This window comes from Cucurbita pepo, chromosome 8, assembly GCF_057944985.1.
Source record: "Cucurbita pepo subsp. pepo isolate OVF chromosome 8, ASM5794498v1, whole genome shotgun sequence".
Taxonomy (NCBI): domain Eukaryota; kingdom Viridiplantae; phylum Streptophyta; class Magnoliopsida; order Cucurbitales; family Cucurbitaceae; genus Cucurbita; species Cucurbita pepo.
This window is the reverse complement of record NC_141805.1, coordinates 9,266,149-9,283,910: the sequence shown is the minus strand read 5'-3', so window position 1 is coordinate 9,283,910 and position 17,762 is coordinate 9,266,149. Positions and strand designations below refer to the sequence as shown.

Below are 17,762 nucleotides of genomic sequence, written 5' to 3'. Positions count from 1 at the left end.
TTTCACTTGTAATGAAGAATCCAAGAAGAGGTTTCAAAAGTTAAGGGATCGGCTAACCCCAACCCTAATAGTAAGATCGTCTCGAAGATATAAGAAAATGATTAGTTTGAGTATCAAAATAACACGTCAAATGATAAGAGAAATATGTCATAAATTTAAAATAATAAATAATAAATAAATAAATAAAAGATAAAAAAAATACTTTCAATTACTTCTTTTATTTTCTTTTTACGTACACATTAAAAAAAATATACATTTTAATCGTATGTCTGACCATGAAGGACAATGAGAAGTGTACAACAAAGAAAAAAATATAAGAAAACACAAAATATTATATTTTAAATTCGATAAATATTGAATAGATTAAAAAAATTCGTTTATTCAATCCTTTCTCGCTTAAAATAATTTATTAAATTATTTTATATTGCTATCATATGTGACAATCCAAAATCGCGTGTCGCATAAGCAACCAAATAAGTCAGTCGGTGTACGTTTGTATTCTCATATGATCGTGATCTTAGCGGACTGTCGTATGTATAACATACCAAGTCTTTACCCAACCTTCTCTATCTTAGCATGGTTACCTGACTAAATATGTTTCATTATCAAATAATTAATTGAATCATCCAAATTAGCCTTCGTGATCAACGTCATGGTTCACGAGAATTTAGGTCATAAAGATCAAGATGTTAGCGCTCTTATTGCCACCGAACTAGATAAATTTATCACTCTTCGAGGGAAAATGGAATCAAAATGAAGTCAATTTCATATTTATTTTGTATGTAACAAGTTGCAAATAATAGTTTCTCAATAATTGAGTAGTATTTAATAGAGTTTAATTTTTTAATAAAGAATACTATTATTGAGCAATAATAGTATAAATATATATATATATTTTTTTTTTTCGCTTCAAACTAATTGGAAAATGATATATGTAAGTTGATAATATTGTAAAAATATGCTATTTTACATCAGTTGAACTAAAGAAACATAGACATTTAACCGACTAAAAAATACAGACATTTAATGAAGTAAACAACACAGACTTACTTCCCGTGAAAATTTAATCGAGTAAACAACACAGACTTGCTTCCCGTGAAGAGTCTCAGTGAATAGAACATTTAAACATTTTACAATATTGTCAATTTAAAATTTGTTAAATTAATTAATATATATATCGTGTTCTCCGTTATTTTATATAAAATTAATTTCATTTCATTTTATTAAGGATATGAATTTTATATTTAGAATAATTTATGTTAGTCTTTTATGAATTACAATTATTTTTAAGTTTGTAATTAATGCACTTATATTGATTAAAAATATTATTATATTGATTAAAAATATTAAAGGGCATTTTGGTAAATGCAAGTAAACATTAGGCATTCAAAATCTCATTCCATTGTACCAAATAATCATAGATTACCAAAAACAAATATTTTTCATTCCGGACGATTTTCTACTCGCACGTAATCAAACCAGATCACACGCACATCGACTAAGCCAGACAATCATTAAAACACACAAGAAACTCGCATGATTCCAACATCCCCAACGGCCAAATAGTCTCATCGGTTTGAATTACTCTTTAAAATCTCGAGTTCTCGGTATCATAGCTAGGTAGTCACCATTACCTTATCAACATCTCAAAATAAATTCACAGAAACACAAAATTGAATGCCATTACACTACAAGATACCTCAAGCATTCATAACAATCACAGTTGGTAGAAGTTGCCATAAAAGGGAAGAACATCATAGAGGCATTATAAGGGGAAATAATACCACAAGAGTGTGAACAGAAAAACAGAAGAATCACCAAGCCAAGCCAAGCCAAACCAAGCCACTCTAATAAATAAGCCATAAGCCATAAGCCATAAGCCATAAGCCATAAGCCATAAGCCATAAGCCATAAGCCAGAAGTTTCTTAGCAGCATCTCATGTAATTATATTCAGATTCATAGAGTAGTAGGGGGTGTGTGAAAAGCTGTGGGGGAAGAACGGGGCCGTGTGCTACAAGTAAAAGGGCAGAAGGGAGCAGAAACAGAGATGGATGAGTGATTTATTTATTAACTTTTATGGTGGATCGTACCAACCAACCCATCCATCACAGCCACTGCATTATCCTTACCTAAATCATTGTTCTATTAAGTGTACCAGTGTGTTTCTGTTGTGCTACAAGGACAGAGAGAGAGAGAGAGAGAGAAGAACAGGCATACATACAGAATCAGTGAGCTTTCCCCTAAATGGTTTCTTTTTTTCTTCTTCAACGTGTAGCTTTCACATTCACAGTATATATATATATATATGTATATATATAATATGAAAGAGAAGGGGAAGTTTGGGGATTTACCACAGTGTAGAAGTAGGGATGGAGAGAATCACTTAACCATTTCTGCAAGTTTCTTCCAGCTTCTTCCTCAAATCCTACAACCAAAGCTCCATCACTTTCACTGTTTTTAATCAATAAGACGAAAAAGAACAGGAAAGGAAACGTATGATGAACATTAAACATCATTATCTGATATATTCTTTCTGTTTATTGAAAACTAACAGCAAGATTCGTAAATCACATGCATATATTATATGTTCATTCTTGGGAAAAATATGGAACTATTCCTGTAAGAATACATTGATTTGGAGAAGGGGACATAATTTGTGAGTTATGCTTAGAGGCTTGGGACATTAATATTCCTTCCAACAGTTCCAGCAGTCAATTTTGTGTTAAAACTCTGGTGTGTGGAATATTAACACCCAACGAATCTTTAAAAAAGAGCCTAACAGAGGTAGCTGCAGCGAGTATTTTTCTGTAACCTCTTCAATACAACAGAGATGTTGCCTTTACTTCAGCCAAAGTTTATGCATCTAACGCTTCAAGCAATAATATCACAATGGGAACTCCTTCTGCAGAACATCAAGATTGCGGGAATCACAGGCGTCCAGCATGTCATTCCTTGATGCACAGCTGCAACAAGAAAAATCTTTGGTTTTATAATTGCATTAAAGGGAGGTGATGCAAGAATAAAATGTCTCCAAATCACATACCTTAGTGAAATTCTTAAATATTGCCATGCATTATCTGCCTTTGGATTCATACTAAGTGACCTCACATAGTACTTAATTGATTCCTCATACAGCCCCTAAGTGCAAAGAGAAAGAAAGTTAATTAATGTTTTTGTACATTTTCATTACAAATGATTGATTAATAACAATATGAAAAAAAAAATGTTGGAGAAAGGTCATTGCTACTTTGAGATAATTTAGTAATTTATACAGACTGTGAAAAGAAGAAATAATTAAGCACAGGACATACCTGATTAGCATAACTGATTCCCATATTGGCCCATGCACGGACGTAATTAGGCTTTAAATCAAGTGCCTAAAAGACAGATTAAGTCAGTTAACACACTCAGAAGAGTCATCATGAAGCTAGAATAAATAAAAGTAATCACGGGGCCTAGCGTGAACATTTTCGATGATACCCTGACCATACACAAGAAAATTCCCATAAGTGACAACTTAATGGCTAGTTTTCCCATTCTATTGGAATGAGTAACTCCCTTCCTTCTCGTAACCTTGAGAAGGATGGTTTTACTTAACTTTTTATTGGTAAATGATTTAATCGCTAGAAGAAATTGTAGAACACAAGCCTTTACAATGACAAGTTTTTGGATGGTGAGGAGGAAGGGCATGCCTACGATAAGAGCATCATGCATAAATTGGAAAATCAGCTCAAACTTCAGTTCACAGCTTAACCACAGGCTTCCACAACAATAATGTATAAAAATTACTCTTTTTTCAAATCTTTCTGTTAGGAGATTACATGTAATCCTGATTCCATGATTACTTGTTTGTATCCTTCTTGAGTTCGAATACAAATCAGTTCTCGTGATATCATCTATTAATATATACATATGCATACTTACTGTAATGAAGAACTTCCACTTTTTCTCAATTTCTTGTAAATAACTATTTCCATCCCCATAGTGTGTGCTTGTTTTAACTTGGTCCCTACCAATGATTTCAAAAGTTTCCATTTGTCTTATGGTTTGGTTAAATCGCCCGAACTTCCTTACTGATACAGAATGCAAATAGTTTTCTGACCTAGTAGTAGAGAGAAGATGACTTTTTTCTTAATAACTGCTTTCATTGAGTAAAATGAAAGAATGTACAAAGGCATACAAAATACAAGCCGATGGAGCCCAACACTAGTTACTTGTATGGACTACAATGTAAAAAAACGAAACCAAGCTAAGAATTAAGAAAAGTATGCCCATAAAGAGAAATCAAATCTAACCAACTCGGATCCCACATCTCTCAAGCCCTCTAAAGAAACGACGAAAAAGCAAGCCTACCACATAACTCTTCCTTTATTGCGAAATAGAGGATAGGAGTTGGAATATATGGCATGTGTGAAGGGTCGAACGAATTAAGTGTATTAGGTTAGCTGTTTGAATTGGGTAAAAAATAGATGAATGGGAGGGTTAAATTTGCAAGCCCCTAAAACAACAAAATAAATAGAGGATTGGAAATTTATCCGCATCGTTATGCCGGGGCTAATTAGAAATAGAAAAAATAGTTAGATTGAACAGCATGGCTACATAAATTCACATTTATATTTGATCCTCTTTTTCCTAGACTATATACGACTGAACACAGCGATGATCAGTCCCTGAACTGTTGATATGAAGGTGCAGTTGAGGAAGAGCATAGCTTAAAGTCAATAGAGAGAGAGAGAATATAGATATGATTACCTGTTGATAAGCTAATATAGCATCAGCACTTTGAATGCTGTTGGCTTGTGTAGCACCTAGCTTGTTCCAAAGAGAGTAATCTTGCGGCTTTAGTTTCAAGGCTGTCTGGAAGGAAGCAATTGCTTTATCAAATTCTCTGGACAAATTATAAAGGACACCAAGTACTATGTGCACATCAGCATCATCAGGAAACACTTTTGCAGCTTCATTAAATAAGCCAGCTACCTGAAAATACAAAAACAAGAATCAAGCATAGTTTTAGACCAAAGAGAAACAGATACAAGATGAGAAGCATCTCAAGTTCTAGCTTAAACACTCCTAAATGCTAATGAAATGCACTATGAAATCCAAAAAATCAAAATCAACGACAAATTCAGTGGAAAAATCACGTCAAGAAAATTGCTTCTTTGAATCTTTTTAGTTTCCTTAGATTTCCAAGGAGTGAGAGAGCCGTACACTTGCAGAATTTAAATATACATTTCCCCAAAAAAAAACTTAATTCAATGACTGTTCATATTCGTTAATAAGCAATAGTAATCAATAACCAACTGTTGTTATTCACTTTACTCACATCAAAAGAATAAACATACACAAACATTCAAGAAGATTTGGGGGTTATAAAAAATATTACATTAAACTGATAACGGCAACAACTCAGAAAAATATCAGCAGTTATAACACTTTTAATATTTTGCTGCTTTCAACAACATCCAAATCCAGATTCTATTATTGCTAGCACTTAGACAGCAGAAATCATGAAAGTGTCAGAACTAAATTCCCAAGATTTCTATGGTTGTATAAAAGCTGAAGAATGTGCAGAAATAGAAAGGTGCTTACATCAGCATAGTACAATGAATCAGAAAGCTCCGGCTTTGCAAGTGCTCCGTATTTTGGGTGATGCTGTAGATATCCATATAAGTATCTTAATGCAGCTGCTTGTTCTAATTCTGCAGTAATTATTTTAGTCATCCATCAGTTTTATTCCAAGGAAAACACAATAATTGTCAAAAAATGACAAAGGGAGGACTTGGTGTTGAAACTAAAGGACCAAGAAGATTACAAAGGCCTCCTCCATTGATGAAAGCCAACTAAAGATAGTCAATTAAATCCAATCACACATCACACTCGCTTCATTTTTACTTAGAAAAAATGATCCTACTCCCTTTCAAACATCCTAACAACAGTTGAGATGTGGAGCCAGGCTGAAGGGATCTCCACATTAGAATTAAAATTCCTCTCCTTTTTAATATCTTGGGTGTCCAGACAGATAGTTAGATCAACCAAATCGATCCTCCAAGACAATTACCTGATACTACTTTTTAATATCATGGCCTTCCAGACTGATAAAAATTCCTCTCTTCTTTTTGATACAGCATGCTTTAATTAATTTTGTGGGCAATGATTTGCACCTATAGTCTTCAATACTACTAGAAAACTAAGAATATTCAATCTCTTAGGTAGGTAGAAACCTTATTTTGAACCCATAACCAGGGTTATAGTTTACCCTGTGAATAACCTAGCCAAACAATGATGACTGGCCACCATCGTTAATATTTGACACTAGAGAATCAATATTTGACATAGATGGTCAACTTAATCCATATCCCCCAAAGGCTTTTTTTGGCGTACAAGTACTTGTCTTTTGACCGCTAGCAAACCCATATTTAAATTAAAATCTTAAATAGATCTAAAAATAATTTATATACAAACTCAACTCTAATAACTACTTTCATTTAGTCGAGATAATTAAAAACGATCTGAAGGGCAAACAGAAATCATATAGAGAGCATATTATTATATGAGGAAGGAACAACTGACCATTTGTGTGACTCACACCAAGCGCAAGAAGCACCTCTAAATTTGTAGGGTCAACATCAAGTGCTCGCTTCATGGCCGCAATGGCCTGCAAATATTAATTTATAGATTAACTTTTTTTGTAAACAAAAATCAGAAATCAGGAGTTAATCATGAGATGGCACACCACAGTACCGAAAGTACAACTGTCATGAAAAGCATGTAGGTTCAGAAGTATTAGCATTGCTCATGTCAGGGAAAGTATTGGCAGCATTAAAGCAGCCCTCTAGAAAATGGTTGAGCATGTAATACAACTTGAGCAAGCCCCTTCGAATCTTCAGTTTTCATATATGAACACAAATTCTACATAACTACTTCTCAAAGTTTTGAAACTCATGACAAAGCCAACTCATCACAGCAAACTAGTAGATCAACAGTTTTCCCTTTGTTTGACAATTTTACTAAAGACTATCGAATACCACGACTGAAAGACAGTGCTTTCAATTCAACAGTTTAGTTCACAATCCGGAAGAAACATAGAAGTTCTAGGATATTGAAGTCCAACAAGTGCATTGTTTGAAGATAATATAATCCATACACAAATCTATGAACCTAATCATTATGTATCAAAAATATAAAGTACCTATTTTTTTTAGCAAGAAACAAAACTTTTAATTAAAAAATGAAAAAGAGATTAAGGCTCATAAGATACAAACTTCACGTGGGAATGAGAGAAAACAAGAAAGTATAAAGAAAAGATTACGATGAAAAATTAAAAGCAGGCCAATTTAGAATAACAACAAATGACAAAAACTTAGCAACGGCCTGGGGAGAGAACACCATGAAGAAGACTTCAGCCTAGCAAATACAAAATGAACAAGTCATGGAAGAAGCTTGGCATCAAACAATCATTGATTCCTTCCCATCCAAAAAATTTCCCAGAAAGTTTTCTAGAAACACTGATTCAAGAACTGAAATGTAAATCTCAGAAAACAAAACTAATTTGCAGAAAGCAGAGAGCTAAAATTGCTTCCAGATACTGGAAAAACTTAACAATGGCTTCTTAAACTGGAGCCATGATTTCCGGCAGGATGCCAATCAAAAGGGGAACGAATTCCAAACCATGAAAAAATTGAGATCTAGATACTGAATTCCAGCACACCAAATGCAATACCATTTCCACCCTCTTTGCCTTTCTTAAAAGAAGATATGGAAAAAACGATCCAATTCCAAGCTCACCTTGCTTGCAATCCATAAAAGTAGCTAACCCTCCGGGCCAAAGGATTCCACCTAAACCCAATTAATACCTCCTGAACCCCATAAAGATTTTACAATCTTTTGAGCTACTTATAATTGAAATCTCGAATGAAAACTATCCAGGAAAATGGCATGTCTGAAAAAGTGTTGAGGGATGCCACATGAGGTCGACCAAGGCTTCTTCAAACCAAAGGAGCAGCCTGAGATGAATAAAAGTGGAAAAGGAAAAAAGCTGCCAGACTTCTATTCTATCGCGAAAACTCATTATTCGAAAGAATGATAGAAAAAAAGATCGTTCTGCCTGCATAACTGCTAGACTCTATGAAATCTGAAAGAAACACCAACCAAATAATGAAAAAGATAATGAAGGATTATAGAACTAAGCTTGAGGCCGAGAACCAGAAAGATGATAATTGTTGAAGGTTGAAAGATGAAGAATTGGATGGGAGGGGGAGGAAAGAGGAGAGAGCAATTTTGGAACCTTACTTAAAAGGATTCCATTGGTAGCTTTTCACTTGAGTACCAATTTTATCTTCTATTTCTAACCATTTCACATCAAGAATGTTAGATTCCTAGTTGGTCTTATACGCCAGAAAATTATACATCAAGAACGTAAAATACCTGTTGATCATCATCATTTTCAGCATGTGCAATTCCAAGAAGCCTCCAACCTTCAGAATTTTCAGGGTTTTTCATAACCTCAGCCTCTAAAGCAAGCACTGCCTCACTCAGAAGGCCTTTACGGAACAGATCCTGGCCTTCCTTTAAAGGATTTGGATGACCAACATACGGGTTCATGTCAGAAAAGACATATATTCCGTTTGAAGCATCTGTCTTTCCCTTGGCAGCTACTTGTTCATTTAGAAACCTGTCAGTCAACATCAAAGATAAGTTTGTACAAGCATAAACTACTGATTCTCTTAGGAGAATTCAAAACATGTTCTTACATACCTACATATGTTGAAAAGAAAATCGTACAGACGTACAGAACTTTTAGACTAAATATATAAAAATTAAAAAAGAATATTGCTAACCACAAAATAAAACATAGAACAAGTTGGTTTTTATATACAAAACAACGTAAAACAAGTTAATTTTGAATTAAGATAACACCACAATTTAAATTATTAATTAGAAATGGTCGCATTAATAAAAACTATAAAAACATCTGGGAATGTTCATTATAAGTCTAACCACCCGATGCTGAAGTTAAAGAATAATTGTTTATTGAAGTTGTAGACGTGCTAAAGGAAAATAACTCTTAGTAGGCCCAAATTAAGAGGAAGAAATAGAAATAATGCGAGTTTACGTTATATCATAAAATATAAAGCACCTGAAACTCAAAACATTTAACTACAACAAAATAGGTGAAGCGATTTAAAATGAAATATTTTTATCATAGTAAAAGAAAGAAAAGAAAAAAAGACGAGGAATAATCAGTAGGACCTGAGGGTAAAATAGACAGCCGTCAAAATGTTGATTAGGGCATAGAGCAGAATGCAGAAAAGAACTTATAATAGACAGTAGCTTACAGCATTACAATATAGTCAGAAGTAAAATATCAGACTTACTCATCATAAGCATTCGCCCAATTATCAGCTTCTCCAGAAGCACCTTCTCCGACCTGCTGACCAAATTCTTCCACCCAGTCTTGCATGTGCAACTTGGAAAACTCATCAACCCATTGATCATCTGACGCATGCTGCTTCCCTTCAGCAAACTCATCAGCCCACTGATTAGTTTTGTTGGAAACCTGAAACCATTTTTTATTGGAAAAACTAAGTCTTGTAAAAGCATTAAAGTTCTATTTTTCATGGAAAACATAGATATTATAATAATTAGCTAGGCAGAAGAATTAGAAGGGTCGCGATCAAAAGACTGGGAAAAGGGCCAAATCATTAAATGCAACATAATTGGGAAGGGGAAGATAAGAGCTTAGGATTCAACTGTTTGCATGCATAGATACGTTTGTGTTTCATCAGTAAAGATCATACTTTTGACTAAGGTGAGTTTGGGATAACTTCTCAAAAAAAAAAAAAAAAAAAAAAAAATCAAATTCTTCTATAATTAAAGACGGCTGTCTAAATGTTGAAGGTGCGGCTATTCCTTTCTAATCATAACAATCAACAAGAGCCCCAGATATATATAAAGCCATAGGAGGTCTTTTTCTTTCTTGAAAGGACGACCCACCAAGATAGGAAAAAAGAGGATTTGCATGGTGTTGTGGAGGGCCACTACCTAATTAAAGAGAGCCACGATAAAAGACAAAATTCTGTGGGCAAAGAAACATGTTTGAAAAAGATGATCTAGTGTTTCAGAGCTCTCCATGCACATAACACACCACAGCGATAAAGCTATAGAGAAGGGCACCTCTTTTGCATCGATCTAACTTGTACTCCTTTAAAACACATTCTCAAATCTCACTAAAGTTCTGCCAAGAGTAAAGTTTGAAGATCTTAAGTCCAAGCTTCGCCTACAAATATCTATAACCAAGGTTGAGAGGAGAGTTCAAAGGGGTCCTTTCTCTAGCCAAATCCCAAGCCAACCTTGGGATCTTGCCAGATACTTTTACTGTTGCCCATAACTTGGTATACCTGTAAATTAATTCCATCACTCTTTCCTTTTGTTTACAACTCAACAAAGATAGAACAAGACTCTACTCTTTTAAACTCGGGCAGTAAATGTAAAGAAGGATATGGAAAGATGTTTTTCCTTGAGGAATGTGCATTATTAAAGACTTGCATTCTCTTCACTTCTTCAAAAAGAATACTGCTACCTCCCATCAGAGAGAGAGATTTTCTTTTATTCTTACCTTAATTCTTAGAGCTATGTGCTTTAACAAAAAGAGGAAAGTACAGACCATTTCTTAATTCGTCAACATTTTACTAGAACTTTACAGAAAAATCTTTTAGATCTTTCGATCTTAATTGAGTGAGGGTTTTAGGAGATGGCAATGGGAACCTCTCCCTCCGACTCATACAGTCTCTTGTCCCAAAAAAAGGTACACTGCTGTGAACTAATTTGATTTTAGATATTTAAGTAATTTGCAAAGAGATAAGAGAATTTTGTTCATAAAGTTTATTGGGTGCACACAAACGAGTCCATGTATAAAACTTCTAAATTTACACAATTTCCAACGATTGGAAGCCAATGCTACAACCTCCTCACCCCAAGCAGGTTAGGGCCGGGAAGCAGCAGGAGGGGCTGCCCCAAAGTTTGTGAAAAATTCAAAAACTTATATACATCATTTAAGATTTTGAAGTATCACCCAATTTACCCTCATAAATTTTAATAAATTGAAAAATTATACATAAATAGATATGATAGTTTTTCCCTCATTAAAACATAAAACATAAAACATGAAACAAAAACAAAAACAAACAATAAACTGTTCATGAAAACACCCATCCACCTGACAGATTGTCAGATTGTGGAGTGGGAAATAAAGGAATCCATCTTGTTTCATGACTTACAAATTCATCAGCCCAGGGAAGACCTCCACTATATTGTTGCTGGTACTCGGAAGCCCAGTTATCTGATGGAGATAAAGAGTTTGGCTTGACTTGATTATCATCAATAATGAGTTCACCCCTACTCATCTTTGAAACAAACTGAAGAAACTTCGAGTTCTGCATGCCAGATGGGTCGAATATCAAATTTGGCAATTTTATAATAAACTTGATGTAATTTTGAAGAGCAAGACCAGCACCCACAAGAAGAACAGAAAACTCAACACCACCTACTAGTAGAATATCAACAAGAATATTTTAAAATGTTCCATACAAATAAGAGAACATGAAGCCCTCAAAAGTTCCCCAAAAACTAAACTACAAACAACAAAAAAAGAAAATGCTAAACAATCCAAAAATAGCTAAATATTAAATAATGGTTTAATTGCAAATTTAATCCTTGAGGTTTCAAAAGCTTCTAATACGTCCTAAACTTTTGACTTTGATTCTGAACAGTTTCTACCAAGAACATCGTTACATAATGTTAACAAGACGCTTTAATTTGACTAAGTGGTGGTATGAGTATGACATACTATAGCACAAGAGAGTAGGTCAGTCAGACAAAATAAAGGTGGGGGCTATAAATTTTGATGGGGAGGGCAGGTCGAATACATTACCCTTATTTTATCCAACGACCCAATCCTTATGTCATGTTATGTCAAATCATCACTCATTGGACTCCAATCAACAAATTATTTACCATTTAAGTAATTGTTAACAAAATGACTTTCAAGGATCAAAATAAAAGCAAAAACATAATTGAAACTTAAGATTGGGGAACTAAATAAACACCGCATTAAGGAATAGAAACATAATTTAACCTAAAAGTTAAGACAATTACATGAGATGCCCATGCTAAAATAAAAGCAGAAAAAATAAATGTTAATAGATGGTCGAAACCAAAGACTAATAGGAACTATTTAAAATTGAAGAACCATGTTAAAGAACAAAGGAGAGGCAGGATAATGAAAACTAATCATTTATCCGTCAGCAGGCATATACTAAATATCTAGAACCACCTAACAAACAAAGATATTCAGGGTGCTAGTCATATTGTTGCATAATACAAGAATGAAGGTACTCCATAAAAAAGCCATTAGTTTGACCTTGGGTTTTGTTTGGAAGACAATTACTATAGTGTATACCGTCATACAACCTGTTTTTTTAAAAAAAAAAAAAATTTGACAACGTTGCCAAACCTAATTTATCATTCCAATTGTTTGTCGATGTTTGCTTATGTGTTACACTCTCATCAAATGCGGAAGGAAAATGAAAAACTTTAGTTATGTTTTAGACGAATGAAATACTAAAATCATGATAAAAGAAAAAATATTAACCTGAAACTTCGGGTCGTTATTTTCAGCTAATGTATTTGCAAGCTTGCGAGTCTGTTCCATTGCAGATAAGTTCATCATATTACCACCTGCCATTTGTTGGGCCGATGCTAACTGAAACTTCTCCTGCAGTAATATATCAAGAGAATTACAATTCACAACCCATGGAGTCCAATATAGTTATTATAATTGAATGAGTCAAATAAGGCATTGTGCATACAAAATCAATTATTATACAAACCAAGATTGAGGGGCATATAAATACACATATTTTCCGAAGGTGTTGAAAACAAGGTCCCGTAACACAGGCCACAGAGTAGTCGGTAGTGGTCAACCAAAAAATAAACTGCTCAAAACTATATTAAGCAGCTTCATCATAGTCTAAACCTTAATATGAAAGAGGCAAGATAAATAACTCAGTATAACTAGCTTGTCTAACATGCTAAAATAACTCTGTATGACCAAGTTTATTGCAGAAGCCGACTAAACTTCACAACTCAATATCCAACAGAAAGTTATTAATTAATTTAATAACTATCAAGGATTTCAAGTTCATGATTTGATGCCAACCGAATGCCAGTTTCATGGTTATCATTCAAAAAATGATTGTCGGCTAATCACTCGAACTCAAAGCATGAATAAAAAATTATCACAAAAAAAGTTAACCAAGGCACCAGCCACAGATCATGTACTATGGGTTCATCAGATAAAAAACCATCATTATAGGTGCAACTTGTAGGACAAGCTGCAGCACCTTACCTGCTCAAACTCGGAGGCCCAACCATTGGCACCGTATTGTTGTTCAAAGGATTGAGCCCAACCCTCATGATTAGCATATTTTTCCCTGTTTAGGCTATATTCAGAAGCCCATCCATCTGCAATATGACCACCAGGTCTCTGTAGAGCTTGAGATTCGTTCCAATAATCCTCCAACTCATGAAACCTACCAGGTTGAAACCCCTTAACCTGTTTACTGCTGTCAATATCTAAGGAAGATAGAAGTGCATTCACCTGAAGGGATTGAAAAGAGTGAAACTCGCATAAGTTTACATTTACAGTTTACCAATTGAATTTACAGAAGGTTCCGAAGTTCAACACTTCTCTTAGCAAACTCATTCGGAATCATTAAAACGTTTCTAAATCTCTTTTCTTGTGGCTATAGTTATTTTTTAAGAACAATATTTAGAGGACAACTTTTTTAATACATTTCGTGTCTACGGCCAATAAATCCCCTTTTCATGTACTTATCTTGGCATTAATGAATCGTCTCTTATCCGAAAAACCATAAACATTTTAAGATACGAAAATTTTTCAAGATTTATATTTTTTTCCTCCTAGATATATAGAAATATTGTTTTTCAACCTAAAAAAAAAAAAAAAAAAAAGATATCAGTAAGAAAAATAAAAAGGGATAATATGAGGGCCAAACATGAGACATGACCTTGCACCTAAATAAAGCTTCGACAATGTCTACAAAATTGGTATAAAATGCATGCTTTCTTATGAAATTGGTATGAAATAGAGAGATCACCAAACCTGCGCATTTATGAAGTCTTCACTCTTATCTGCAAAAAAATGTCGAGCCATTATGCTACTACGATCTCGTATACACTGCTTATCACCTTCAGATAGTCCCAATAAAGGCAGAGGGGTAGGATGAAAAGGAACTCCACCACGGCTGGTCTCTACAAATGAGTGCAAAAAGTTTGACAGCACTCTTTGCGGTGGCCCTGGTATACAGCAAATGTGAAGTCAAAAATAAAATAAGGAAAAAATACTTCTTTTTTTTTTTTTTTTTTTTAATTTTGAGTATAGTTTGCATTTGGTCCCTAAATTTCAAAATGTTACCCTTTTACTTTTGAGGTTTAATTTCCACTTGGTCCCTCGGTTTTAAAATATTACATCTGGTCCCTAAAATGTTACCACAAAGCCCTAAAACATAAAGATCACTCCTATCTGCTATGAATCACCCCTATTTTCCAAGCCAACTCCTACAAAAAGAGGTCAAACCCCCAGTCGAACCCACTTCCACACCCTCCCCATTGGCCATGCCCCATAAACCCATAGCTTCCCCCCATAAACCAAAGGCCACGAGCCCCTCACCCTATATTTCACCAATCTCCAAAACCTCATCTACTATACCACTTCTTATTCCAACCCACAAGTTGTAACATCATCACCAAAAAAACATGTCATCATCATAAATAACCAAAAAACCTTCCTCATCCCAAGAACAAAATTCTCCATTGTCGGCTCTCACAAAGAATCTAATGATGAATATGCATTTAGCCCTCTACCCCCCTCCACAACCTCACCATCCCCTGCCGCAGGTATGCCGAACCTCTTTTTCTGTGGCCAAAGATTATCCTTGCGGATACCGACCTTGGCACTCTTTTCCATGAAAACCAGAATGAAACAAAGGCAAAAGAGGTCACCCCAATGTCGGCGATACTCACACCAACAATGGCTATCCAAATCCATGATATGGCTATCCAAATCCTGGCATCATGGCTAAAAGAACACCACATTGAAACTAAACTCAAACGTCATGAGTAAAAATATAACATTTTGAAACCCAAGGACTAAATGGAAACTATACTCAAAACTTAGGGACCAAAAGGGTATTTTTCCCATAAAATAATTAGTAGGACTGAAAAGAATTTCAAATCCAAGCTCTAATACTAGCAGATGTTACATAGTCAGTTAAAGTGGCAAACGTTTAAAATTTCGTGACGAACTAAAATGAATCTTCCACTCTACCAAGTCAGTCAAGGTTAGCATGTTTTAGGTTTACAAAGGAAGACCCAACCCAGTGACACAAGTTTTAATTAGGTTTTAAACCTAATTAAAATTATATAACTCGAAACTGAATCCCAAACCTGCAGATGCCACGGTTGAGGAAACTGTTGTTTGACTAGCAATAATTTGCAGGGATTGGAGTTTCAAATCAAGAGTATTATCTAGAAGTTTTTCAATTAACTATACTACACTAAGGACATATTACATCACTAATATACACGAGTATCTTCTAAAGTCAATTGATGGATGATAGGTGTTGTAGGTCAAAAGCCTGAAACTCCATGTCGTTGAATTAAATTTTTGTTAGCATTAGCAGAGTCCTTGTAATTGAACTAAAACAGTTTGGAAGCAACACAAAAGACAAGCCAACAATACCAACGATCCAGAAATTTAGAAGAATAAAGAAGAAACTCAGGAAGTACCTTCAAATACTGGTTGATGCTGAGAAGCAGGCATTTGATCATAAATACGATCAAATTCAGCAAGACTTGGTTGCATTTCTCTCAAATGGGGAGGAGGGGGACCTCCCTGTACCTCATTCCATGCAGAGGCCATACCACTCTGATCAGCAGCAGAGTGGAAGCCACTAAAAAATTTTGACGCCTGACATCGAGCAAAATCGAAACAATCGATATGTTAAAAACTAAATGAGGATTCTAAAAGGAAAATTTGCAAAACCAAACCTGCTCATTGGGTTGAAACGGTGGATGATCCAATTCAGACCCAGGGAGCTGCCCATGGCCCTCAGGGTAAAAAGGTCTCTCAGGACCTGTGAGCTGCGATGTAGGAATTTCCCGCAATCTTTCCTGCTCAGAATATTGTTCAAACATAAGACGAATTACCGAATAACTTCATTCACAAGATGAAACCCATATGAAGAAATACCAATTTGGTAACGTGAATAAGATAAAGAACAAAATCAGCAACTAAGACCAAGTTAACCAAAGCTCAATCTGAATTTCACAATACTAGGCAACAGCAAATTCATGAATTAACATATCAAAGTATAAGAAAACACAATTCTAATGGAACCCCAGATAACAGATAGCAAAAATGATTAAATTGAAGCATCGAACAAATTCAGAAAGTAGAGGTGGAAAGAACCTGGGTCTTGGAAGAGGAACCAACTAGAGCGTTGGCAAGGGCACCGAGAGGGTTAGAAGAAGAAGAAGAAGAACCAGGAACGGCACAAGCAGCGCCTCCAGTAACCAGCTCGCGCATCGCCATGTCTTCTGTCTTTCGGCCTCGGGACAGTCAATTTTCTTCCTCTCGATTCGCGTTCCTCCTGTGAATTGTTTCAATCCATCTTCTTTCCCAAAAACTTCAATTGATTACGTAAATATGATTGATTTGGATAGCCTTTTTGGTAGAAGATGTGAAATTGGTAGGAAAAACGATAACGGAATGGGCTATATGGGCGTTGTATTCAAGTGCCCTGAGCCACAATTGCGAACTTTCCCACCGAGCAAGTCCACGAAATTAAATAGAAACGATGATTATCTTTCACCGCCGTACTTGGAAAGCTGATCTTTTTTTCCCTTCAAAAGTTGCTCAAAATTTAAAACAATAGATATGAAGTTACTAGTTACAAATACACAAATAAATAAATAATATATATATTCAAATTCTTACATAACTCAATTTGAATATATATTTAAAAAATTACTTTTGAAAAAGTTAAAAAAGTTATTTTAATAGTTGTTGGAGAATAAATAATCAAAAAATAATTATAAAATTAGAGAAATATATATATATATATATAATTACGTCTGAACCAAAAAAAAAATTGATTAAAAATAAATTCGGGTTGATTAGGCTCAGTCCAATTTAGTTTTTGGAAAAATGAAACCAACTCAATTTATAAAAGGTTTATTTATTTGAACCTAACCCAAAAAATTGATTAGCAACAAATTCGGTCGATCAGGCGCAGTCCAATTTAATTTTTGGAAAACTCATGAACCAACCCAATTCATAAAATGTTTATTTATTTAAACCTAACCCAAAAAATTGATTAACATAAATTCGGGTTGATCAGGCTGAGTCCAATCTAGTTTTTGGGAACTCATCAACCAACCCAATTCATAAAATGTTTATTTATTTGAACCTAACCCAACAAACAGTAAAGATAGATTGGATTCATCAAGTTTTTCAGGTCATCGAATTTTATAACATCCATAATTTTTGTTGTATTAAAATTAACTTAGAATGTGAATATTTAAAAACATTTTTAGCAATGACTTGTTCACCATAGTCAACTACTTTTACTATTAAATTTAGATTGCAACTATTTTTTTTTTTATATATATATAATTATTT

The 17,762-nt window shown here is 34.5% G+C and overlaps 1 protein-coding gene across 2 annotated transcripts; it reads right to left on the bottom strand.

Annotated features, from left to right (window-relative positions):
• Positions 1–1,656: 1,656 nt before the first annotated feature.
• PEX5 (peroxin 5) lies at positions 1,657–16,932 on the bottom strand. Of its 2 annotated transcripts, XR_002815980.2 has the most exons (16): positions 16,551–16,932; positions 16,130–16,252; positions 15,869–16,049; positions 14,184–14,377; positions 13,407–13,658; positions 12,651–12,773; positions 11,278–11,433; positions 9,376–9,557; positions 8,426–8,672; positions 6,572–6,656; positions 5,591–5,700; positions 4,754–4,978; positions 3,313–3,378; positions 3,045–3,139; positions 2,814–2,964; positions 1,657–2,426 (listed from the first exon to the last, which is right to left on the bottom strand). XR_002815980.2 is itself a non-coding variant. In XM_023683968.2 (15 exons), exons 1-15 carry the CDS (start codon positions 16,671–16,673, stop codon positions 2,886–2,888), a joined length of 2,241 nt encoding a protein of 746 aa, XP_023539736.2. In that variant the 5' UTR covers positions 16,674–16,932; the 3' UTR covers positions 2,561–2,885. The 2 variants fall into 2 exon arrangements, 1 of the variants encoding a protein (XP_023539736.2); XM_023683968.2 differs by lacking the exon at positions 1,657–2,426 and having other exon boundaries at positions 2,561–2,964.
• Between the last annotated feature and the right edge of the window lie 830 nt (positions 16,933–17,762).

Excerpts from the sequence above, each read along its gene's own strand:
- PEX5 (XM_023683968.2), bottom strand. The coding sequence starts at position 16,673 with ATGGCGATGCGCGAGCTGGTTACTGGAGGCGCTGCTTGTGCCGTTCCT. Across the intron at positions 5,701-6,571 it reads TGGTGTGAGTCACACAAATG|AATTAGAACAAGCAGCTGCA; the intron begins GTCAGTTGTTCC and ends TAATTACTGCAG. Across the intron at positions 2,965-3,044 it reads TATTTAAGAATTTCACTAAG|CTGTGCATCAAGGAATGACA; the intron begins GTATGTGATTTG and ends TTCTTGTTGCAG.